The sequence below is a fragment of the Emys orbicularis genome, chromosome 1, assembly GCF_028017835.1.
Source record: "Emys orbicularis isolate rEmyOrb1 chromosome 1, rEmyOrb1.hap1, whole genome shotgun sequence".
NCBI classification, from domain to species: Eukaryota; Metazoa; Chordata; order Testudines; family Emydidae; genus Emys; species Emys orbicularis.
The window spans coordinates 13,887,831-13,913,421 of NC_088683.1; the positions used below are offsets into that span (position 1 = coordinate 13,887,831).

The 25,591-nt window shown below is 47.0% G+C and overlaps 1 protein-coding gene across 1 annotated transcript in view; it reads right to left on the bottom strand.

Annotated features, from left to right (window-relative positions):
* Positions 1-25,591, bottom strand: part of SFMBT2 (Scm like with four mbt domains 2) — a 184,437-nt gene that overhangs the window by 147,357 nt on the left and 11,489 nt on the right. The window contains exon 2 of the mRNA XM_065400494.1: positions 4,242-4,399. Coding sequence (XP_065256566.1) covers positions 4,242-4,347 — 106 coding nt within the window. The 5' untranslated portion in view covers positions 4,348-4,399. The remainder of the gene's footprint in view (positions 1-4,241; positions 4,400-25,591) is intronic.

Below are 25,591 nucleotides of genomic sequence, written 5' to 3' on the forward strand. Positions count from 1 at the left end.
AAACTCCCTTCTCCCCCTGCAGAATGTGGATGGGGCACAAGGACCCAGGGCCGAACCAGGGACCTCCAGAGCTGAAAGGCTACGCCTCTACAGCTTGAGCTAAGACCCATATCCTCTGTGGAGTGGGCATAGGAAATGGGGAGACACATAACACATACTGAATAGTGGCTTACATATCTCTTCTGAACAGAAGCATGTCCCAAACATTTGAGGCCCACAGCAGTTCACATCCCAAACAAGCTGCCACATACACAACCACCACCATCTTAGCCAAAACTGGAGATCACCAGAGCTATAAACATGAGTTTAAGCTAAAGAGCCAGGCTGTCTACATGGGGACTAGATTCATATTCTCTAAGGACTGGGCATACGGCCTAATGGGTTATGCTTGTGCGGCTGCAACCTGTGTTCTGTGAATAAATAGAGAACTTCCGTCTGTAGGGCTGATGACCTGGTGCCTTTCATGATGAACCTTAAATTCACTTCCTTTTACAAGGCATCAGATGAGATTTTCTGGGTCATGGACAAAGTGGCGGGAAGCAAAAAGCCTCCAAGGTGACAAATCTATTCAGTTCAGAGGTCACTGCCCATTTACACTGGCCTTGGATTCCTACCATGAAAACCGAGGTGAAATACCAAAACCCAAGGGCCTAATATCAGCTTTCTAAAGAGCAAAATGAAATCCCTGTTGCCCATGGAATTAGAAGAATGACTGGATGTTGTGGATGTGAATGTTGATGGTCAAGAGACAGAAACCTTGAGTGACTGAATTCCTATGGACAAGGGACAGCCTGAGAAGAGGCAAAGAGAGGATCAAATAAACCACTTGAGGAGAGCAACTGGTTGAATTTGAAACGCAAAGAAAAGCAGTTTGAAACTATTCAGTAGCTTCCAAAGAGCTCAGGGGTCCAATTCTGCCAGTTCCCCAGTGCTTCCTGCAAGGTGCCATGTTAGAAGCTCCCAGCATCATGCCCTTAGAATCTTATTCTCCAGGGTGCTCTACACCCTCTACTAGGGGGGAGTGGAGGGGCACGGCCCTCGGCAGATTGGAGCCTTCAGGGATCTTATCTCTGATGCAAGCATTGTAGCAGAAGCCAGATGCTTTGGAGATGATATGCAAAGAAGATGCGGGAGCTAGATGAGTTCAAAACCTAGTGAAATAACCCATCCACTGCAGCATCCCAGCTTAGAGAACCGTGAGGCTTTCACTTTTAAACAGAGGTTGGATGCATAAAGAAAAGGCTTCCAAGGTTTTTCAGATGTGATTAAAAATATAAAGTTACGCTTGGCAATTCTGTTTGAGTTCCTTTCAAATAGAATGCAGCGCTATCAATTCTTTTCTTCAAGAGGTTTATCGGGAAGGTGAACAACAGAACATTAACAGCATGGTCTGAAAGAAGAGATCCAATAAGTCCTGAAAAAGCATCGAAGGGGATTTTAAAAGCATTCACCATTGGCCTAACTCTGCTTTTCTTGAAGCCAATGGGATTTTAATCATTGACTTCAAAGGGAGCGATGGTTAAATGTCCATTGGCTTCCATGGGAGAAGAGTTAGGCCAACACTGAGCACTTCTGAAATTCCTCCTCTAATTCTTACAGTATACAGCCTCAGGGGAATGGTCATTTCATTCACCAGGAGCGCAAGGAGAGTGCAGAACCTTTAAACAACTGGGGCCAGAGTTGCAGAATTCTCAGCACCCAACAGCCCGCACTGGGAACACTCCAGGTTCTCAGTGCAAGCTACCGGGGCACTGAGCTCATTAGAAAATCTGACCCTCCATCTGACATTTATAACTCAGTATCATTTTATCATCAGCAAGCCTCATGGAAATGTCCGATTGTTGAGAAAAGGATTTAGTGTTATCAGCCCCAGGACGAATACGACAATGTAAGACACACATATCAATCTGTTTACAGAAGATGAGCTGTACAATACTGGTTATTATTCATTGTGTGGATTGCAGAAGCCCTTACCATCAGCACCCCCCCTTCCCCTTAACAAGCGGCGCTTGGGCTGAAGGCAGAGCTGGGGGCAGAACTGGGGATGGGGGAGGAGCTAGGGCTAGAGGCGGAGCTAGTGTGGGGGCAGAGAGGAAATGGGGGTAATGCTGGGCTGGCAGAGCAGGGGGCGGAGTGGGGCTGATCTTGCCTGGAAGTGGAGCTGGGCTTGGAGCCAGAGTAGGACTGGGAGCTGAACAGGGCTGGAGGCGGAGCTGGGCTGGGGGCAGAGCGGGGCCAGGGGCATGGCGCTCCCTCCTTGCCCCTTCCGTGCGCTTCCCTCCCCCGCAACATTCCTCCGTGCCCCCTACAGTTTGGGGACCACAGATATAAACATATTGTTTTTATTACACCCAGAGTAATAATTACATTACATTACAACCAGAGGCGTGACTGCATGTGTAGACACACCTGAGCTAGCTTTTATCTAGCTAACTCAAGTCACAACAGCAACTAAGCCTCGGCAGCATGAGGCTGGGACCAAGAGTATTTACTTGACTGGCTAAGCCCATGCTGCTGCTTCTGCCACATCACTGCTTTTTTTAAATCAAAGCTAGCTTGGGGTATGTCTACACATGCTGCAGTCACACCTCTGATTACAGTGTAGACATATCCACAGTCCCTGCCCTGCAGAGCTTACAGCCTAAACAGGGTGGGAGAAAAGGATACAACATACAAGCAAAACACAGGGAACTGAGACGCTAATTGGTAGCAACTGGCCAAGGTCACAGAGAAGAACAAGTGACAGAGCTGGCAACTGAACCCAGCAGTCCTGGGTCCCTGTCCAGAACCTTAATATCAAGACCATCATCACGCCTAAGGAAGAGCCTTCATCTTCCCAAGTTTGAAAAAATAAAGAGCTAGAAACAGCTGTACGAATAGTTGGGTGGCCGTGTATTAAATCGTTCCGGATGATTCACCCCTGTGCAGAGAGCCAGAACAAAGCCTATGTGCCACTTAAACCTTAGTTTGAGGAGTCAAGTGGGACTGAAGTGCTGCACAGACTGAATGCTGGTGCTCTGCACACAGTGGAATTTCACCCCGAACGAGGCTGGGGTCACAGATTCCGAGCTCACTTTGCAAAGCTGAATGAAAGATACTTAGAGAGAACTGAATCGAATCTGTAAGGCTCAGATTATGTCTCGGAGGTCGGGGAAGACATGGATTCTGTGACTTCCAGAGACCGCCATGACATTTTCTGCTTCGGCCCTGGGGCAGCAGGGCAGGAGCTGTAAGCCCCTGCAGACAGGGGCCCCCACACCTCTCAGCCAACACGGGGGGACCTGGAGCTCTCAGCCACCACGGGTGTCGGGGGGGACCCCTGCAGCCACAGGAGGACAACAGAGCTCCAAGCCACTGCAGGCAGCAGAGGGGACCCCGGAACGGTCAGCCGCAGTGGCGGCAGGGGCTTGACGCCACCTCTCCCCTCCTATAGCAGGTCTCGGGCTCTCATCCCCTCATCGGACCCATTTTATCACACTTATTTTTAGTAAAAGTCATGGACAAGTCACGGACTCCCACGAATTTTTGTTTATTGCCTATGACCTGTCCCTGACTTTTACTACAAATAACTGTGACAAAATATTAACCTTATCTGTAAGTCCTTGTGCCGCACTCATCATCATAGTCTAGGAGCACCTTCCAGTAGTGCATTAAACAACGCTGTCCTCGGGAGCCAAAAAATCTTACCGCGTTATAGGTGAAACCGCGTTATATAGAACTTGCTTTGATCCGCCGGAGTGCACAGCCCCGCCCCCCTGGAGCACTGCTTTACCGCGTTATATCCGAATTCGAGTTATATTGGGTTGCGTTATATCGGGGTAGAGGTGTACCTATCGGTCACACGTTTGTTCTCTCATCTTCTCCCCAGGGAGGGAAGCTCATGCAGTGGAGGTACACCCCTTAGCACCATTTGAGAAATGTATTGCACGCTCTGGTAGCTGGGATGTTTTTTGTGGGGGGGAAAAATCTAAATAAAAACACACAGGACAAAAAAAAATTATAGAAAAAGTTGATCAATCCAGCTGATCCAAATAAAGGAAAAACTTCCAAACATTTTTAAAATTTTGCTTTTCTTCCCCAAAAATTTACAAAGGGTTGAAAAACAAAGGAAACATTGTCAAAAGTTTTGCCAATTTTCCTCCAAATGTTGTGGGATTTTGAAAAATTTCATCTTGCACCAGAAAATCTGTTTTATTTACTTAAACTTAAAAGTGAAACGGACGTGGAAAACAAGAGCTCACCTGAATCAAACTGTTCTCTGTTCCCATTGGCTGGACTCTGACCCTTCTCCTGGGATAGATGTTGAGTCTCTTGCGTGGCGGAAATCAAAGACATCCTAGTTTCCATTGCTCACAATAAGATTTCTTCCTTTCCTAATTCATCATGTAACAAAAATGTCCTGCAGGAGAGTAAAAGAGACTGAATGAGCAGCCTATTTTGACCAAGTAAACACACTTCCTTGCAAGTCACCCTGCATTTTGATTGCTGTAATTAATCTATGTACTTCTGTGGCTTTTATCATTACAATATCTGAGCACCAATGAAGTTATCCTTTGAGATAGGGATGATAATACTTCTCCATTTACAGATGAGTAACAGATTAGGGTCCAATCCAAAATCCACTGAAATCAATGGGATTCTTTCATTGATTTCAATGGGCTTTTCATCAGTCTATTGGTGACTTGTTCAAGGTTATGTAGGGAGTCTATGGCTGAGCTAGGAATTTGGTTCAGTACAGTGCCTTAGCCACAAAACCCATCGTTCCTCTGCTACATCTCTAATCTGTTCCTGAAGCTCTTCTGTATACTTGACCTTAACAGGGACAAGTGCTGAAAAGCAGCATGGTCTAGTACTGAGAGTAACAGGCTATAAATCTGGAAACCTGGCTTCTTTTAAACCAAAGTGCCACTGTGATGCTGAGCCATGGCTCTGTCTCCGCACAATGCACCATCCAGTGCAGCTCAGCCAACCAGCTGATCTAAACCAATGGTAAATCACTACAGCCCTGGAGCAAGGAGAATGCAGGGAAGGATTCTGTGACACGGGGGGTTTCTCTGAGTCACCAGGCCTACCAGGGATGATGCATCTTACATATCACCCTCTGCTCAGGGCTGTGCCTTAGGGTACGTCTACACCCAGATCGGCGGGTAGTGATCGATCTATCGGGGATCGATGTATCACATCTCGTCTAAACGCGATACATCGATCCCCGAACGCGCTCCCCGTCGACTCCAGAACTCCACCAGGGCGAGAGGCGGAAGCGGAGTTGACGGGGGAGCGGTGGCCGTTGATCCCGCGCCGCGAGGACGCGAAGTAAGTCAAGCTAAGTCGATCTAAGATACGTCGACTTCAGCTACGCTATTCTCGTAGCGGAAGTGGCGTATCCTAGATCGATCCCCCCCCACCCCCCAGTGTAGACCAGGCCTTAGAGGTACAATCTAGCACTTGGACTGTAAATTCTTTGGGGCAGAGGCTGTCTAATTATAAGTTTGTACGGGGCCCAGCAGAGTGGGGCTCTGATCCTGATGGGAACTTTTGGGTATCACTGGAAGACAAATAGTAAATAATAATAGATTGTTATTGGAGAAATGTCCTTGTTGGCCTCTTTGTCTATAAAATGCCTAGTGCACTTTGGGCTCTATATAAATAATGATCATTTCGCCACTTCATCTTTATTTCTCCTGACATGCATTATACACCATGACTATTTCAAACTCAGCTAACCTCAGAATGGGTATATCTGTCATCCCCAGTGTACATTCTCTTTCAATTAACTATGAAACTAGAAGCAATCAGTCCACTGGAAGTCAAAAAACACTAATCCTTCAGTAGAGAAGCGCTGGAATATTTCCGTAAATATCATTAATAAGGAATTGGTTACGTATCAGCTTTTTACATGAAACTTATTTCGAGGGGAGGGGGAAAATGGTAGTTAAAGCTTTTATTTTTCCCTTGGTAGGTTCAGATATTTTTACATTCACCCTAACCAGACAGTAAGGGAAGGTAATCTGGGATTGGAAAAGCAATCAATTTAAAGGTGCCAAATCAGTCATTTTAAATAGAACTCAAGGGTAACCATATAAATACGAAGCAGAAAGATAAGTTACTCAGTAGTATAGTTAAATCTTGAGAAGTTCCCATTATTTTGACAGGAAAAAGATATGAGCTAATGTGAAGTTTAAGGTGTCTGCCTAGACAGCTGTAGGGTTTATACTGGCACATAGCAAATAACAGTTTCTGTTAAAGAAATATTGTTAAGGAAGGTTAGGCTCTGATCCATTAAAAGGGCCCATCTGCATCCCAACCAAGTCAGCAGAGTTCTGCATCAGTGGATCGGATTGCAGAATTGGCTTATGCGTTTATAAATAAGAGATGTTGAACAAAGCAACAGAGGAAGAAAAAATGTTTTCGCTATTATGTTTAAAAAAAAAAAGTCAGTAAAAACAGTCTTGATCTGGAGTTAAACAGTAGTTGCTGCAGCAGTGGGAATAAGAAATCTGGTCCAAAGCCCACTGAAATCAATGGGAGACTTTCCATTGAATGCGCTTTGGAGCAGGCCCAAGAAACAGAAAGTGAAACGTCCATGAAACTGACGAGTACATTTTCATTGTCCAAGAGGAGGAAATGAACAGAGGCAAAGTAAATGGTCACCAGCGGCAAAGTTTGACTGTGAACTTCCCTAAACTCTGGAGAGGTGGACACAGCATTTTTGTTTCGGGCTCATCAGGTCAACACATATAAATGGTCAAGAGAAATTCAAAGGGATTTTGTTTAAACACATTATTTATGTATTTTTACATTACTAAGGAACACAGTTTTAAAAAAATTAAAAAAAAGATTATACTGTGCCATCTACCTCTAAGAAGATTCTTGTAAAGTGTGACCTGGTAATGGTCTATGGCCAATCTTTTCTTGTTGGGAATGGTTACAAGATTATAATTTATTATAAAAGAACATTTAAAGCATCTTCCCAGTATGCTCTGAAAATAAGCCCCAAACTTCCTCTTCAGCAAACCAGAGATGCTCAGGTATTGCTCTGAGCATTCGCGTTTACGTAACTGGCTTTCAGTGAAAGCTGATTTAGGCTGTTTATTAATAAATAATAAAATAAAATAATAGTAATAATAATAAATAGAGAAAAATTATTTGGATCACAAGAGAGTCTCCAACCAAGATCAGGGACTCATTGCACTAGGCACAATAGTATTTAAAAAACCCAAACACAGTACCTTCCCTAACGAGCTTACAGTCTAGATAGTCCCTGGCTGGCAGGGGTCGCTGGCTGGAGGATTCTCTGTGACTTGAAGTCTTTAAATCACGATTTGGGGACTTCAACATCTGAGTCAAGGGAGAGAATTATTCCAGGAGTGGGTGGGCCAGCTTTTGTGGCCTGCATCATGCGGGAAGTCAGACTAGATGATCATAATGGTCCCTTCTGACCTTAAAGTCTATGAGTCTATGAGACAAGACAAACAGGGTATGTCTCCGCAGTGACTAGACACCTGGGCCAGCCGACTTGGGCTCACGGAGCTCAGGCTGAGGCTGGGGCTCTAGGACCCTGCCAGGTGGGAGGGTCCCAGAGCTCAGGCTGCAGCTTGGAAGCTTACACAGGAATGAAACAGCCCTGCAGACAGAGCCCAAGTCGGCTGGCACGGGCTAACCGCAGGTTTTTCTTTGCTGTGTAGACAGACCCACAAAGGCTTAGATGGGAAAAAGAGGCACAGAAACTTGCCCAATGTCACTCCGCAGGTCCATGGTAGAACCCAGATCACCCTAATCCAGTGCCCTATATACTGACCACACTGCTTCACAGTGATTGCTGTTATTAATTATTATTAAGATGTATTAATACTAGACCCTTGACAGGAGAGATAGAAACACACAACCCCTGCCCCGAAGGAGCTTACAATCTAACGCCCCAATCCTTCAAAGTGACATGCATCGTCAGGACCCCCAAACTCTTGCAAAGCTGAAGTCAAAGAAATTTTGCACAGCTCTAGGGGTCCAGCTGTGCAGAGCTGAGTCCATGATCAGGGTTAAATTGCAGATGAGATGCTCCAAGTAACAAACAGCAGGGAATGGACAGGTTTGGAAAGACAATGATAAGATCACTCAGTGATTCTACCTAGGTACTTGTCTGACACCCCATCCCCATAATATCTATGCACATCTCAGGGATTCAGTTAAAGAGGAGATTCATAGGTAATGAAGATGCTAACAGGCTAGCCTGTTCCATCTCCCTGTTTGAAGGGCCCTCCATGGGACCTGGGGTTTAGGAAGTAGGGAATACTGCTGTAGAGGTGTCTAGCTGTCCCCCACCCCATGGGGAGGCAGAGACCCACATGTGAAGGGCATGATCAGACCCACAAGATTGAATTAGTCTGACAAAAACACAAGCCCAGATTCTTCAGTGTTCCCAGCGCTTGCAATCTTTGGCATTACGCTTGATGCCCCAGCTCCTGGAGTGATGTGAATAAGTGAAAATCTCAGCTTTCATTTAAAAAAAAAAAAAAAATTGCCTCAGAGTTGCCGAGACTCAAGCACCCCATAAAAATTCAAAAACCAGAAGAAAAAAAAAATCTGAAGGTTTTTAAACCAATCTGATGATTTGGGGGTGGGGGGGCTCACTCCTAATTTTTGGACGGTGCAGTTGGCAATACTGATTCTTCTACCGTTCAAAGTCAATGAGACGCTTCCCCTCCTAGCTAACACCTGCTCATGCTTAATTTGGCATCTAATCCCATTCACAGGCAGCAAAAGAATTCTAATAAAAAATAATCTATTCCCCTTGGTTGTTTCTTCCCACTGCTGGCAGACCCACGACTAGACTTTCGTCTCTAATCTTCTGCGTCGTCGTCTCTTGCATAAAAGACAACAGCACCTAGAGTTTCACCATTTTAAATTCCTTCTTTCTTGTCAATTCCAGCTCATTTTTCCTTTTTATAATCCACATTGAGAGGAGAACCCTGTCCTGATACCCGAACGCGACTCCCTTCACACCTCACACAGGTCCCTCATTCCCCCACGTTCCTTTGGTGACCTCTTGTCCTTGATCCTTGAAAATTATTTACATCAGAAATGCAGGACCTTGGAACTGAGGTCACAGAAAGAGTCCTTCACAATGGACGAAAGACTCCTACAGCATGGTAAGCTTCCTGCAGGAGTCATTGCTGGGGGTCGTCACACTGGTGTACCTCTCAACTGGGCCTTGGGGCAGCTTGAGAAGTAACACTCCCACTGACTCCACAAGAACCTGGTTACTTTGGCAACCGACAGGGACCTTAGAAGGGATGGAACCAGCCCCCGCCCTCCAATAATATCCCTGTTCAGGGGATCTCCCCAGCTAATGTAAAGACTTTATGCCAGCCTCGCTCCCAGGTCCTGCTGTAGGGGGGCTGATCGGGGGCATGCCAGAAGAGGTAGGGAGTGAGTCAGGGATGGATCGGGGGCATGGTCATATGGCTGTTCTCTCTGGAGAAGACTATGGGACCTTTTCCTTTCTCCCTGCCACACCCGTTTTTGCCTCAAGTGCGTGAACAGAGTAACTGAGTTCCGATCCCTTGGATTTCTAATCCCGTGACTTTTTTGGGGGGGGGAGGGGTGGAATTGAACAGTGGAAAATGGTACCACCTATCATATGGAAAACAAAATTGGATCCACCAGAGTTCGTTGCGGCATAGAGCTGTAGTTTCGGTTCAAGCCCATATCTAATGCGTAATTTATAATCTGTAACTTTTAGATGTAAGCTTGACAAGCTTTAAACCTTTCCAACTCCAAGTGCTAAAGCTCCATGTCAAAGCGAGAGAGGAAACTGCTTTGGGCTATGTAGCGGTGTGGTTACCCTGCTCCTGCCCTGAAGGGCTTAAAACATCCCTGGGAGAGGGCTGTGGCAGGGAAAACAGTTAATAGGCTGATTGGGGAGGCAGCCGCACCTGGGCCACGTCCCAATCAGGCCTCAGCTGGCCCTATATAGGAGGCTGGGAGCCAGGAGCTTAGCAGTCTCTCTCTAGAGATAGAGGGAGACGGACCTGGCTGCAGGGACCTGAGCAGAGTACCTGAGTGGAGCAGGGCTGAGGAAAGGCAGAGGAGCTGGGGAGGCTCCAGCTTGGAAAGCCCCAGGCTGCGGCCTAGCAGAAGGCCAACGGGTACTGGGGGTTGCAGAGGGCAGCCCAGGGGTAGGCAAAGGCAGCAGGTCCAAACCCAACCTTGCCTATGATGAGTGGCTTTTACACTGCAGTCTGCCCCAGTGAGCTGGGGCTAGATGGTGACTGGCAGTAGCCCACGACTGAGGCAAGGCGGGGATTAGAGGGTTGGGGGTTCCCCAGAGAGGGGAGGCCCTGAGAGAAAGGGGTTCCTGCCAGGGGACAGCACCCCAGATAACGGGACACCGGGTCCGGGAGGGACACGGGGGCCAAGCGGTAGCGGGACCCGGCCTGCAGAGGGCGCTCCAACGGCTGGAGAGCTAATTCCCGGAGACGACCAGCAGGAGGCGCCGGAGGGGTGAGTCTTGCATCGTTACAGGCTAGTTGGCCAAACAATTACCTAACTGTGAAATTAGGTATGGCAGCCCTCAAGGGTCAAAGAGGCAGAACCGGGCATCCAGCACAGGTCTACATGCAGATGTACCTTTTTAAATACCACTGCAGAGCTGGCACGGTCACGCCAGCTGACTCCTGCTCTCCTGCCATTCCAGAATACAGCCTTCTATGACTTCACAGCTACCAAGGACCTCACTGCTCTATGGAACTAGTCTAGAAGGCCTCCAAACTACACGTAGCAGGGCTTGTTAGCCTTCTGCACGATGGGAGCAGCTGTGGTTGGGTAGCCTAAGCACACAACTGGAAGTGGGTTTGAGTCCCGACTCTACCACTGACTTGCCATGGGACTTGGTGCAACTCATTATACCACCTCCCACCCCAAAAAAAAATATATATATAGTAGTTTTTGCTCTGCCCAGCATGGGCTACAATTCCCATAGGCTTTTTCCCCTCACTTCTCTCAGTCCTTGTGGGAACTTGTCCTGACCCAGGAGTCTCTCTACTCCCTGCAGTGCTCCTGCTGGTCTTTAAAAGGACCAGGTGCTCCTCAGGCAATCACCCAGCCTCACAGCCTTCACTGGGAGGCAGCTGTTTAGTCACAGGTGGGGCTGGACCCCATCTCTCCTTAAAGGAGCCAGTCACCCCGTGACAGACTGGTGCTATTAATTATGTGGCTTTATGGAGCTCTTGGACATGGCAGGTACACAATGGGCTTGTGGAACATGTTCCGCTGGACATGCTAAAATACTATCTGGACTAGACATGCTGAAACAATCAAGGGCAGTCCGCATGGCTCCTGGCCTCAGCGAGGACGTGGTGTTGTGCTGGGTGGGATGGGAGTTCCATCACGACCCCAAAGACAGTTAAGCTCCGGCGTGATCAAAACAGCCTAGCCCGCGGCAACGGCAGGGCACAATGCTTCATCCTATATCTGAGCATGCTGAACTATGGAAAGGGCAGCTCCCAACACGCAGTGCTCTGCTGTGACCCACACAGCCCAGCTGGGAGAAAGGGCAGCTCCCAGTATGCGATGCTCCTTGTTGATCCAAGCCCACAGAGAGAGCAGGTTCCAGCAGAGGATACTTGATCATGACGTAAGCCTCCTAGCCCACGCAGATGACAGCTCTCAGGAGGCATCATTGCCCTGTGAACTGAGTGACAGGGCAGGATGCAGCATGCAATGGTCTGTCATGGTCTAAGCAACGTACTCCACAGATCTGGCAGATCATACACAGCACCATAGCCGGCCCCTTGGAGACCCCAGGTCCTCAAATGTAACACGACAGCTTGAGCAGAGCAGCCTGGCTCAGAGACAACAGGCTAGTTCTAGTACAAAATCCACAAGACCCTTTCCAAGCGCCCTGGAAAGCTTTCAGCGCTACATGGCACTGAAACCGGTTGCTTGTGAGCACCAAGCTGCTCAGCTCAAGATGGCACCTTGCATGCTTGAACTTGTCTTCTCTGCTAGCCGCACATCACAGCAAGTGCAATCGGCTGGGTTTTGTGAAGATCACGTGTTTTCCCCCCTCCACCGGCTGGGGTCAAGGGACCAATGTTCCCTTTGCACTCTCAGTCTCAAAGAGTATGTCCGCACTGCACACTAAGCCCAGGCGCTGACTCAGGTTTGAGCCCAAGCCTTACTTCTGTGCACACACAAATCAGTCTGACTCAGGTCAGCAAGCAACCAGGGCCCTAGTCCTAGGACTTACTAGCGGGGTAGGTCAGAGTCTGAGTCCCGCTGCGGATGCAGCTCAAGCCACACACCTCAGTCAGAAGGTCTGCATGGCGCAATATGGACGCGTTAGCGCAGCTGTGAGACCCGGGTCCAGCAATTGTAAACGCAGGTTTACATTGCAGTAAAGATGCTCGAGCACCAAGTCCACCAGCCCAGGTCCCACACACCTGGGCTTAGTGTACAGTGTAGACATACCCTAAGTCTGGGCATGGTCCTTCTCTTAACTCTTCAGATTACTCCAACACAGTGAACATGTCTATCAGGGAAGTCCCATCAAATGGGTCACGTTCGCCCCACCTTTGGCCAGTCATCCCACGGAGTGTTAATGAGACAACATGCACGAATAAGGCAAGCAGTTTGCAGCTCAGAGTGAAATCTGACAATCTAGGTTGAGGCAGCTTCTCAATAACCCCACACTTTTAAAGGATCAGTATGGTACAGTACTTACCCCCTCTCTAAGCCTCTGCACTATGCAAATGGAGCATCATTCAGAAGCACTACTGCACGCATTAAAAACCAGCCTCCCACCTTCGAGAGAAGGAGCCTGGCTCTCTTTTTAGACAAAGTACCAGTTGGAAACCTCTCAAGGATCATTTCTTCAACATTTCCGTCCTTTTCAAAATTAAAGGCTCTAAGCAGAGCCCTTCAACAATTGTTCTCGTTTATATCCAGTGATAGTTTCCTTGTGACATTGAACACTCTGCAAGATTTTATTAAGGGCAAATAACTACTTAGAAAGTGCTGCGATGGTTCAAAAATATTCCAAGAAGAGAGCCATTTTGATCCGGAGAACTAGAAGTGCTCCCCAAATTACAGGGCTGATCCTGCCCCCATAGACAGAAATGGCATTGAGTATACAATGTACAAATAAATCTATATGGGGTTTGATGACACCCAGAGCCTTGACTTCAATGGGAACAGATCTATCCCACTACGCTTAACGCCATAGTACGGTACTGAATACAATATAAATATAGAGAGTCGATCAGTGATACTCAGACTGAGGCTTGCGAGCTGCAAGTGGCTCTTTAATGTGTCACTCTTTGCAGCACATGGTATTAAAACCCGGTGTGATTTAAGTTATTAACCAATCCGGATGCTTTTACTATGTTATTAACCAATTGTAGTTGATAAAATAATAATACTCAGTCAGTCATTTTGCTGTGAGAATAATGTATATATAGTAAATGAAATAATGAATTCCCACGACTGTGGATCTTTTGGGTAATGTTGATCGCTAATTTGGCTCCTAAACCACTGAGGTCTGAGCATCAGTGGATGAGATAACATTTAGACAGATAAAATTAGATACAATAATATCTCTAATTAGTTCAACTAACTTGTTTACAAAGAGAAAGCTGCACACTATTAGAAAAAGTTAGCTAGCTTGGATAATCTAATTGGAACTGGTCTATGTATTTATGCTGGACTGTTCCCCTTGGTGAGCATGACACAAGCACCTAGAATGATAGGTCCTGCCCCTCCACCCCCGAAGCCAGGGGCAAAGCCATACAGAGTCAATTGCAAATTATGAACTTCATGCCAAAAAGCTGCCACTGATATCACTGAGGGTAGGATAAGGTCTGGCATGTGCAGTATCTTATAGTTCCCCAGACTGATCTAGATGTTTTAGATTAGTGAGATTCAGGACTATTGTGATTGCTCCCTGGCCGTTTCCAAGTATTTTCTAAAGCAGTGGTTCTCAGCCAGGGGTTCAGGGCCCGCGAGCAGGTTTCAGGGGATCCGCCAAGCATTACCGATGTTAGACTCGCTAGGGCCCAGGGCAGAAAGCCAAAGCCCCACCATGCAGGGCTGCAGCCCAAAGCCCCGAGCCCTGCCACACAGGGATGAAGCCTGAGCAACTTAGCTTTGCGATGCCCCCTGTGGTGTGGGGCCCTGGGCAATTGCCTTCCTTGCTACCCCCTAACGCCAGCCCTGGCTTTTATATGCAGAAGAGTTGTTGTGGCACAGCTGGGCTGTGGAGTTTTTATAGCATGTTGGGGGGAGCCTCAGAAAGAAAAAGGTTGAGAACCCCTGTTCTAAGGGACCAATCCTGCACTGCTTGTAAATCACAAATGCCTGGATCCACAAAATACCAAACTTTGGCACCTAAGGCCCATTTCTAGGCACCACTGCAAGCCACAAAACTCCCACCTGGCTGCCAACTATCCTTCTAGGTGCCAAAAGTCACTTGCCTTCGAAGTTTTAGCAGTAAACGTCCTCTCGGTGCCTACGTTTCTGCCTCTAAGCACACACTCTGCTGCTTCCCTCTAGGTGCCCGGATGCCTACTTCCCACCTAAGCCCCAAAGCGATCCACAAACCAGGGGAAGACCGGTGTTTGCAAGCCTAGGTCACCTGTGGGGCCCAATCCTGTAGGTGTGCCTAACTCCATGCAAAACAGCTGGGTAGGAGGGAGAATTCCCTCACAACTTTTAGCCTAGTGGTTCGGATATTCACTCTGGCTGTGGGAGACCCTGGTCCAAGTCCCCCTGATGAAAAAGGATTTGAACACCATTCTGCCACCTCTCAGGCGAGTGCCCTAATCACTGGGCTATGAGGCATTCCAATGTTGGCCTTCCGCAATCTCTCCTACTGAATTTATTCCACTTTAAGTAATTGAATCTTTAAATAATCATTGAGCCAGAGAAAAAGTAAGAAGGGCTCTCCAGCCCTGTACACGAGTTAGGCGGAGAAGCGCCTATTTTCCCTGTTTTCTAGATTGCTAGCAGAGCTGGGTACCTCTCTGCAACTCAGACTTCAGCACCTGTCTCAGAGAGGGGAGGGGCTCAGCACACATCCCTCTTAATAGTATCTCCCATTGGCAGCTCCCCGCCTAATGTGCTGGCTTAGTGAATCGCGTTCCAAGGCGCCTATCTCTCCCCATTCATTGTATAGGCACCTATGCTCCCTAACTCAGACTTTGAGGATCACAGTGTGGTTCCAATGATCTATGAGGCACCTAAGTCCCTTCTGTGGACCCAGGCAAAACTGACTTCAGTGGGTCTTCCTGGCGTGCAAGGAGAGCTTGATTCTGCCCTCCGTGCCCACTGCCGGCTCAGAAGGATCACTGCCTTTCAGAATGCAGGCCTGGGCCCTAAAATGGCAAAGGATGATTCTCTTATTATTAACTGACAGCAGGGTGGATTTGATTTATATCAAATTGATTTGATTTAAATCACTAGTCAGGAAGACTCGATTTAATCATGGATTTCTACATAAAAGTGCATTCTTGTTGGTTGTTATAACCTTAATACATATTCTTCACAACTCAGAGATAGATGTAGGTTTCATTTTTAGAAGGTACACACTATACATTTTTAAAGTGGTTCCTTTTGAAAACTTTTCAGATTAGTTTTACAGCTATATCAGAACATGAATGATTGTTTGGTTATTTCATTTACCAAAGGTAATTGAAGCAGATATTTATGAAGTCATCGGGAGGTGAACGATCTCCAGTTCAACAGGTTAATCATTAATATTTGGAGGATTTCTTGCCAGGCTGTATTAGGAGGAGAACATCACCGGACAGACATTTAAATTGTTTTATTTAACTAAAACAACAATTATGTATTCTGGATTTTTTTTCCTTCAACAGCAAACATAATATTTTAACAAAACAAGCATATGAATTTTTGAATTTAATTAAACATTCAGGGTTTTTTTTAAATCAGGTTTGTTTTTGCTAAAATTGTTTTTCTAAGATAGTTAAATGAATTAAAAACAAATTTAAATCGAGTACGTCAGCCAGGTCAACATGAGAAACTTAAAATATTGGCTTCTGCAGCTAACTCAGTCGTCTTCACCTTCATTTTCCTGTGTGTTCATAATCTGGAAAAAAAGAAGCTTTCCTGCTTTTTCGGGTCCCAAACGATTTCTCAATTTGGAATGAATTAGTCCAAAGGAAGAAAATATTCTTTCTACACCGGCAGAAGAAGCTACTGCTGTTAAAAGTGAGATTATCACTTCAACAGTCTCTGAATCCAAGGGTACGTCTACACTTACCGGAGGGTCCGGCGGCAGGCAATCGATGTTCTGGGATCGATCCCGGAAGTGCTCGCCGTCGACGCCGGTACTCCAGCTCGGCGAGAGGAGTACGCGGCATCGACGGGGGAGCCTGCCTGCCGCGTCTGGACCCGCGGTAAGTTCGGACTAAGGTACTTCGAATTCAGCTACATTATTAACGTAGCTGAATTTGCGTACCTTAGTCCGAAGTGGGGGCTTAGTGGGGACCAGGCCCAAGTGCTTAAGTGACTTCCACCAGTTCACTGGTGTGACTTTCTTTAAAATATATTTCTCGAATTGGTTCTTATTACCAAGCTGGGTCTCTTTTACGGCCTGCTTCCATAGGTTTTCCCTTCTACTGAAAGAATGGTATGGTAGATCTCAAATCAATGAAGGCTACGCTCAGAAAGACCTCAAGTCTTCTGGAATATGCTGCTCAAACAGTTTCACTTTTGTTTCTACAGCCTGTCCCTCCCTTCTCACATTTATCTCCAGACTTCTTCTCCGTGTCCAGATCTATTCTGCCCCCAACAATCTTCTATTCATTGAACTTTTTGAAACTCTGCACTTTTAGAGAGAGGTAAGGGATTGACTCTGTGTACACAAATTTGCAGAGGGACAATAGGGTTCAGGTCTGTTATTTCTCACCCCTATATATTATTTTAAAACATTTTTGCTGTTAACAAGCATGTTATCTCTGGAGATACAAATCCAGTTTGACAACTGCAAAACTAAGCATCTCTGATAGTATCTTCTAGACTGAGCACTGAGTCCCATTGGATAGATACAAAGATTAACCTAAATAATCTATACAGAAGCCCTTGGAATCCCATAAGATTGGGTCCCTAATCCGTGAACTATTGGAACTCATTTACAAAAGTTTTTGTAAATATTACATGAATATATTGTCTCATACTATAGAATTAGAATTTATAATCCCTATTCCATGATGAGATATCTTTGAGCTATAATGTATCTTAATTAAAACTATCTTTAGATAGGTTTCCTCAAAAAGCATTTTATCAAAAAAATCTGATTTAAATAAAAAAAATCCACCCTGACTGACAGTTAAATAGACTGTGATTCTCCACTGCCTTCCTCCTGAATTAACGAGACAGGGTTGGTCATATATTTTATTGGACAAATCTCTCCTGGTGAGAGGCGCAAGCTTTCGAGCCACACAGAGCTCTTCTTCAGGTTTGGGAAAGGTACTCCCAGCGTCATGGCAAAATGCAAGGTGGAACAGTTTGTTTAGCATAAGTAATTAGCATATATTGTAAGGGACCATTCAAGACAGCGTGGCCCGTTAACACTTTTGCAGTCAGAGGACAAAAAGAGGGGGCTTGTGGGTTATGGATTGTTGTAATAAACCATAAATCCAGTGACTCTGTGAAATCCATGAGTTTTAGTGTCTAGTAGAGTTAGGGTGACCAGATAGCAAGTGTGAAAAATCAGGACGGGGGTTGGGGGTAATAGGAGCCTATATAAGAAAAAGACCCTAAAATCAGGACTGTCCCTATAAAATTGGAACATCTGGTCACCCTAAGTAGAGTTATGAATTTACGCTCCCAGCCTCGTCTTTTTCTCTCTGCAGACCAGGACACACCCACTTGAAGCAGCACCAAACTTTGCCAGAACAACAGATGCAAAATCTGCAGACACATCTACACTGATCAAAACCCTCCCAAAACACACCTGTCAAGGTCCATGGATACTACACATGCCTATCACAATATGTGGGGTACTTTGTCCAGTGCAATAAATGACAACTATGTGGGTGAAACCAGACAATCATTATGCTCTTGAATAAACGCACACAGGAAAATGATAAAAGACAAAAACACCGCATCACCTTTGGGCGAACACTTTTCACAAAGCGATCACTCTGTATCTGACCTCTCAGGCCTCATCCTCAAAGGAAACCCACACACATTCAAAAGATGAGCCTGGGAGCTTACATTCATAACTGCTATATACTAAGGCTTTGTCTACACTATCCCTTTTGTTGGCAAAACTTTTATCAGTCGGGGTGTGGAAAAAAAACTGACATAAGTTTCACCGACAAAAGCACCGGTGTGGACAGCGCTATGTCAGCAGAAGACGGTCTCCCACCAACATAGCTACCACCGCTCGTTGGGGGTGGTTTCATTATGCTGGCGGGAGAGCTCTCTCATCAGCATAGAGCAGCTCCACAGGAGACCTTACAGCTGTGCCACTGTAGGATCCATAGTACAGACAGAGCCTAAAACTCATGGGCTGCACAGGGTCACTGGATTTATGGCTTAGTATGACCATCTATAACCCATAACCCTCCTTTTTGTCCTATGACTGCTGAGGTGTTAACAGGCCATTCTATCTTTGATGGTCCCATACAATACGTGCTAACTACTTATGCGAAATAATCTGTTCCACTTTGCAATGAAGCTGGGACTACCTTTCCCAGACCTCAAGAAGAGTTCTATAGAATAACAGAATCATAGAACAGGAAGGGATCTCGAGAGGTCATCTAGTCCAGTGCCCCTGCACTCAAGGCAGGGCCAAGTATTATCTAGACCATTCCTGACAGGCGTTTGTCCAACCTGCTCTTAAAAATCCCCAATGATGGAAATTCCACAACCTCCCTAGGCAATTTATTCCAGTGCTTAGCCACCCTGACAGTTAGGAAGTTTTTCCTAATGCCCAACCTAAACCGCCCTTGCTGCAATTTAAGCCCATTGCTTCTTGTCCTATCCTCAGAGGTTAAGAACAACATTTTTTCTCCCTCCTCCTTGTAACAACCTTTTATGTAGAATCATAGAATCATAGAATATCAGGGTTGGAAGGGACCTCAGGAGGTCATCTAGTCCAACCCCCTGCTCAAAGCAGGACCAATTCCCAACTAAATCATCCCAGCCAGGGCTTTGTCAAGCCGGGCCTTAAAAACCTCCAAGGAAGGAGACTCCACCACCTCCCTAGGTAACGCATTCCAGTCCTTCACCACCCTCCTAGTGAAATAGTGTTTCCTAATATCCAACCTAGACCTCCCCCACTGCAACTTGAGACCATTGCTCCTTGTTCTGTCATCTGCCACCATTGAGAACAGCCGAGTTCCATCCTCTTTGGAACCCCCTTTCAGGTAGTTGTAGGCTGCTATCAAATCCCCCCTCATTCTTCTCTTCTGGAGACTAAACAATCCCAGTTCCCCCAGCCTCTCCTCATAAGTCATGCGCTCCAGACCCCTAATCATTTTTGTTGCCCTCCGCTGGACTCTTTCCAATTTTTCCACATCCTTCTTGTAGTGTAGGGCCCAAAACTGGACACAGTACTCCAGATGAGGCCTCACCAATGTCGAATAAAGGGGAACGATCACGTCCCTCGATCTGCTGGCAATGCCCCTACTTATACAGCCCAAAATGCCGTTAGCCTTCTTGGCAACAAGAGCACACTGTTGACTCATATCCAGCTTCTCGTCCACTGTGATCCCTAGGTCCTTTTCTGCAGAACTGCTACCTAGCCATTCGGTCCCTAGTCTGTAGCTGTGCATGGGATTCTTCCGTCCTAAGTGCAGGACTCTGCACTTGTCCTTGTTGAACCTCATCAGGTTTCTTTTGGCCCAATCCTCTAATTTGTCTAGGTCCCTCTGTATCCGATCCCTACCCTCTAGTGTATCTACCACGCCTCCTAGTTTAGTGTCATCGGCAAACTTGCTGAGAGTACAGTCCACACCATCCTCCAGATCATTAATAAAGATATTAAACAAAACCGGCCCCAGGACCGACCCTTGGGGCACTCCGCTTGAAACTGGCTGCCAACTAGACATGGAGCCATTGATCACTACCCATTGAGCCCGACGATCTAGCCAGCTTTCTATCCACCTTACAGTCCATTAATCCAGCCCATACTTCTTTAACTTGGCAGCAAGAATACTGTGGGAGACCGTATCAAAAGCTTTGCTAATGTACTTGAAAACTGTTATGTCCCCTCTCAGTCGTCTCTTCTCCAGACTAAACAAACCCAATTTTTTCAATCTTCCCTCATAGGTCATGTTTTCTAGACCTTTAATCATTTTTGTTGCTCTTCTCTGGATTTTCTCCAATTTGTCCACATCTTTCCTGAAATGTGGTGCCCAGAACTGGACACAATACTCCAGCTGAGGCCTAATCAGAACAGAGTAGAGCGGAAGAATTACTTCTCGTGTCTTGCTTACATCACTCCTGCTAATACATCCCAGAATTATGTTTGCTTTTTTTGCAACAGCGCTACACTGTTGACTCATATTTAGCTTGTGATCCACTATGACCCCCAGATCCCTTTCCGCAGTACTCCTTCCTAGGCAGTCATTTCCCATGTTGTATGTCTGCAACTGATTGTTCCTTCCTAAGTGGAGTACTTTGCATTTGTCCTGTGGCATAGGGGCTGACTTCCTCTCTACCAAGGGGGTGCTCGACCCCACCCCAGCCCACCCCCACTCCATCCCTTCCTCCAAGCCCCATCCCCTCCCCCACCTCTTCCTACCCCGCTCTGCCCCTTCCCCCAAGGCCCCACCTCTTCCCACCCCCTCCCTCAAGTGCCCCATCCCTGCTTCTCCCCACTCTCTCCTTCCACAGCATGCAGGAGGCGCTGGGAGGGAGGAGGGAGCTTGACTGCCAGTGGGTGCTAAGCATCCATTAATTTTTTTCCAGGGGTGCTCCAGAGCTGGATCACCCACAGAGTTGGCGCCTATGCTATGTGGCTTGCAAGCATGTCTCTCTCACCAACAGAAGTTGGTCCAATAAAAGCTATTACCACACTGAAGTGGTCCCTCGCTCTCCAGTGGAGAGGGGGGCCACTCTGTCTCGCTGTACTGGGCGGTAACCCTCAGGTTCGGGTCACGCTGGCAGGGCCGAGCCGTAAGTAGTCTATAGTTCTGTGCCCATCTAACAGGCAAACAAACAATAATAGTCTGGTGCTCTTGTGTCCCCCGCCCCCCAGGTATTGCAGAGCACTGAGTAGTCTTTAGCTCACAGCCCCTCAGCTGGGGCTGGCAGCACTTAACAGTCTGGAGCTCTAGCCCTTGGGGGCAGGGCCAAGCAGCAGCTAAGGGAGCCAGCAAACACACACAGTCTAAGGGTTCAGGTAGGGGTGAGCATCCACACCGTCTGGGGGTGGGGGGCACCACCACAGCCTAGGGGCTCCAGTAGGGGTGAGCACCAACCAAGTCTAGCATCCAAGCTTGACGGACGATAGATTCACACAGGCTTCCTGGCCTAGGGTGGGGAGTCTGCTGCCCCCAGGGTGGTGTGGCAGGAGGTAGGGGGACACGGGCCGGCCCAACTCCACTGCATCCCAGCCCAGGCCCCTAACAGTGTCAGAGTGGTCCACCACTGGGTGAGCGGGGATCCAGCCACAACACACTGACCTAGAGTCAGTCAGCAAGGTAGCTGGACAGTCAGTGCATAGTGGATGGGAGTCCCGGCAAGGCCTCTTCGGGCCCAGTCTCCTCTGTGGGCAGGATGCTGCAGGGCGCAGGTTCAGCTGCGGGGTGCCGCAGCAGAGTGGAGGCGTCCATCTCCTTCCCTGGCTCCTGCTCAACTGAGCTACTGAGCCCTCCCTTTATACGGCCTGTCCCACCCTGGTACTTCCGACGAGGGGGGTAGGGCAGGTTCGGCTCCGCCCACCAGGAGGAGTGTAGTGGTCCCTCATTCTCCAGTGGAGGGAGGCCACTCTGTCTTGCTACACTCACCCACCTTGTCTCTCTAACATCCTGGGACCGACACAGCTACAACTACCCGGCTTACACCTGTGCCTAGTGCTTGTAACATGCTACTATATCAAAATGTTAATGTTCTACTTCCACTTTGCACAGGCATAAAGGGACAACCCAAGCCCCAGGAAGCAGAGAAGCAATATCACCAGCTAGTAAACTTGTTTCCCATCATTTTTTCACAGATCTGGTTGTCGTTGCTATAACCACAGTGTGTGCGAGGCAATCTACATAACTTGGGCTCAGCATGGCAACACCTACTGTTTACCTGCCCAGCTGCCTAGTGGAATCCACAGCTGTGAGTTAGGCACCCAGACTTCCTATACAATACATGGGCAGAGTTAAGTGCCAAAGAATGGGCGTCAGAGAAGCCAGCAAGCAGATAAGGGAACTAACTACCTCATCTAGCCAGTAGGAAATGCTGAGGGGTGTGGCCTAGTTAGACTCCTCCCTCTAGCCCAAAGTTAAGCACCTATCTCTGTTCAGGATTCACAGTCACAAAGCCTTTCCTGGAGTGAGGTGCCCACCCAAGCCAGGTCAGTCCTTTCTCACAAAGAACAACCAGGAGGAAGAGGTGATGGTTGCCCCTTTTTGCTCAGTAGCCCAGTGTTTAGCACACTCACCTGGGCATGGGAGGCTCTGCTTCAAATCCCCACTCTGCCTGATTTAGAGCAGAGACTTGACTCCAGGTTTCCTACCTCCTAGGAGAGTGCCCCAACCACTAAGCTACATGGTATTCACAGGGGAGGGGTCTCTCAATCTCTCCTATTGAAACCGTTCTGCTTCCTATGAAATACTTAAATATTCATTGGATCAGCAACATAATGACTCTACAGCCTGGTAGTTAGTGCAGGCACCAGGGGGGACCTAGGTTCCAGTCCCTGCTGCAATTAATATTTAATTATTTATACGTAAGCAGGGTCTGAATGAATTCTTCCCTGACAGCTAGCTGGGAGGGGGAAAGACTTCAAGTGCAAACTGTATTTACATGAACTCACCTACTCTTCTTAGAGATCCAGCACATAGAGCAGTGTGTTGCTCAAAGTAATCAACTTTGACTGATGTTGGGTTACAAATCACTTTAGTACTGAATGCAGGGGTAGTGAAATGCTGTTACCAATGTTGTCATTATTGTATGAATAAAGAGGAGCAGAACTGTGCTTAACCTGTCCCAAATGAGGGGGTCACCCTCTGCTGAAAGGACCTGGGTAAGCCAGGGGCTCGAATGCCAGACTCCTGTGAAAGTAAGAGGGGTGGGGACAAGTATTTCAGCCAGGAGATGTGGACCCTCACCAAACGTCCTCCCTGGATTGGTTTAACCTCTTCCCCCCACTGTTCAAAGAAATAGCTAAATAGTCTTTATTAGGAGCCTCTAAAAAGAACAGGAGTACTTGTGGCACCTTAGAGACTAACAAATTTATTAGAGCATAAGCTTTCGTGTGCTACAGCCTGCTTCTTCAGATGCATAGAATGGAACATATATTGAGGAGATATATATACACACATACAGAGAGCATGAACAGGTGGGAGTTGTCTTACCAACTCTGAGAGGCCAATTAAGTAAGTGAAAAAAAACTTTTGAAGTGATAATCAAGCTAGCCCAGTACAGACAGTTTGATAAGAAGTGTGAGAATACTTACAAGGGGAGATAGATTCAATGTTTGTAATGGCTCAGCCATTCCCAGTCCTTATTCAATCCTAAGTTGATTGTATCTAGTTTGCATATCAATTCCAGCTCAGCAGTCTCTCGTTGGAGTCTGTTTTTGAAGTTTTTCTGTTGTAAGATAGCCACCCGCAGGTCTGTCATTGAATGACCAGACAGGTTAAAGTGTTCTCCCACTGGGTTTTGAGTATTATGATTCCTGATGTCAGATTTGTGTCCATTAATTCTTTTGCGTAGAGACTGTCCGGTTTGCCCAGTGTACATGGCAGAGGGGCATTGCTGGCACATGATGGCATATATCACATTGGTAGATGTGCAGGTGAATGAGCCCCTGATGGTATGGCTGATGTGATTAGGTCCTATGATGATCTCACTTGAATAGATATGTGGACAGAGTTGGCATCGGGCTTTGTTACAAGGATAGGTTCCTGGGTCAGTGTTTTTGTTCAGTGATGTGTGGTTGCTGGTGAGTATTTGCTTTAGGTTGGGGGGTTGTCTGTAAGCGAGGACAGGTCTGTCTCCCAAGATCTGTGAGAGTGAGGGATCATCTTTCAGGATAGGTTGTAGATCTTTGATGATACGCTGGAGAGGTTTTAGTTGGGGGCTGAAGGTGACAGCTAGTGGTGTTCTGTTATTTTCTTTGTTGGGCCTGTCTTGTAGGAGGTGACTTCTGGGTACTCGTCTGGCTCTGTCAATCTGTTTTTTCACTTCAGCAGGTGGGTATTGTAGTTTTAAGAATGTTTGATAGAGATCTTGTAGGTGCTTGTCTCTGTCTGAGGGATTGGAGCAAATGCGGTTATATCTTAGAGCTTGGCTGTAGACAATGGATCGTGTGGTGTGTCCTGGATGGAAGCTGGAGGCATGTAGGTAAGTGTAGCGGTCAGTAGGTTTCCGGTATAGGGTGGTATTTATGTGACCATCTCTTATTAGCACAGTAGTGTCCAGGAAATGGACTGCTTGTGTGGATTGATCTAGGCTGAAGTTGATGGTGGGATGGAAATTATTGAAATCATGGTGGAATTCCTCAAGGGCTTCTTTTCCATGGGTCCAGATGATGAAGATGTCATCAATGTAGCGCAAGTAGAGTAGGGGCGTTAGGGGACGAGAGCTAAGGAAGCGTTGTTCTAAGTCAGCCATAAAAATGTTGGCATACTGTGGGGCCATGCGGGTACCCATAGCAGTGCCGCTGACTTGAAGGTATATATTGTCCCCAAATGTGAAATAGTTGTGGGTGAGGACAAAGTCACAAAGTTCAGCCACCAGGTTGGCTGTGACATTATCGGGGATACTGTTCCTGATAGCTTGTAGTCCATCTTTGTGTGGAATATTGGTGTAGAGGGCTTCTACGTCCATAGTGGCCAGGATGGTGTTTTCTGGAAGATCACCGATGGATTGTAGTTTCCTCAGGAAGTCAGTGGTGTCTCGAAGATAGCTGGGAGTGCTGGTAGCGAAGGGCCTGAGAAGAGAGTCCACATAACCAGACAAGCCTGATGTTAGGGTGCCAATGCCTGAGATGACGGGGCGTCCAGGATTTCCAGGTTTATGGATCTTGGGTAGCAAATAGAATACCCCTGGTCAGGGTTCTAGGCATGTGTCTGTACAGATTTGTTCCTGTGCTTTGTCAGGGAGTTTTTTTAGCAGATGGTGTAGTTTCTTTAGGTAATCCTCAGTGGGATCAGAGGATAATGGCCTGTAGAATGTGGTGTTAGAGAGCTGTCTAGCAGCCTCTTGGTCATATTCCAATTTATTCATGATGACGACAGCACCTCCTTTGTCAGCCTTTTTGATAATGATGTCAGGGTTGTTTCTGAGGCTGTAGATGGCGTTGTGTTCAGCATGGCTGAGGTTATGGGGCAAGTGATGTTGCTTTTCCACAATTTCAGCCTTTGCACGTTGACGGAAGCAATCTATGTAGAAATCCAGTCTGTTG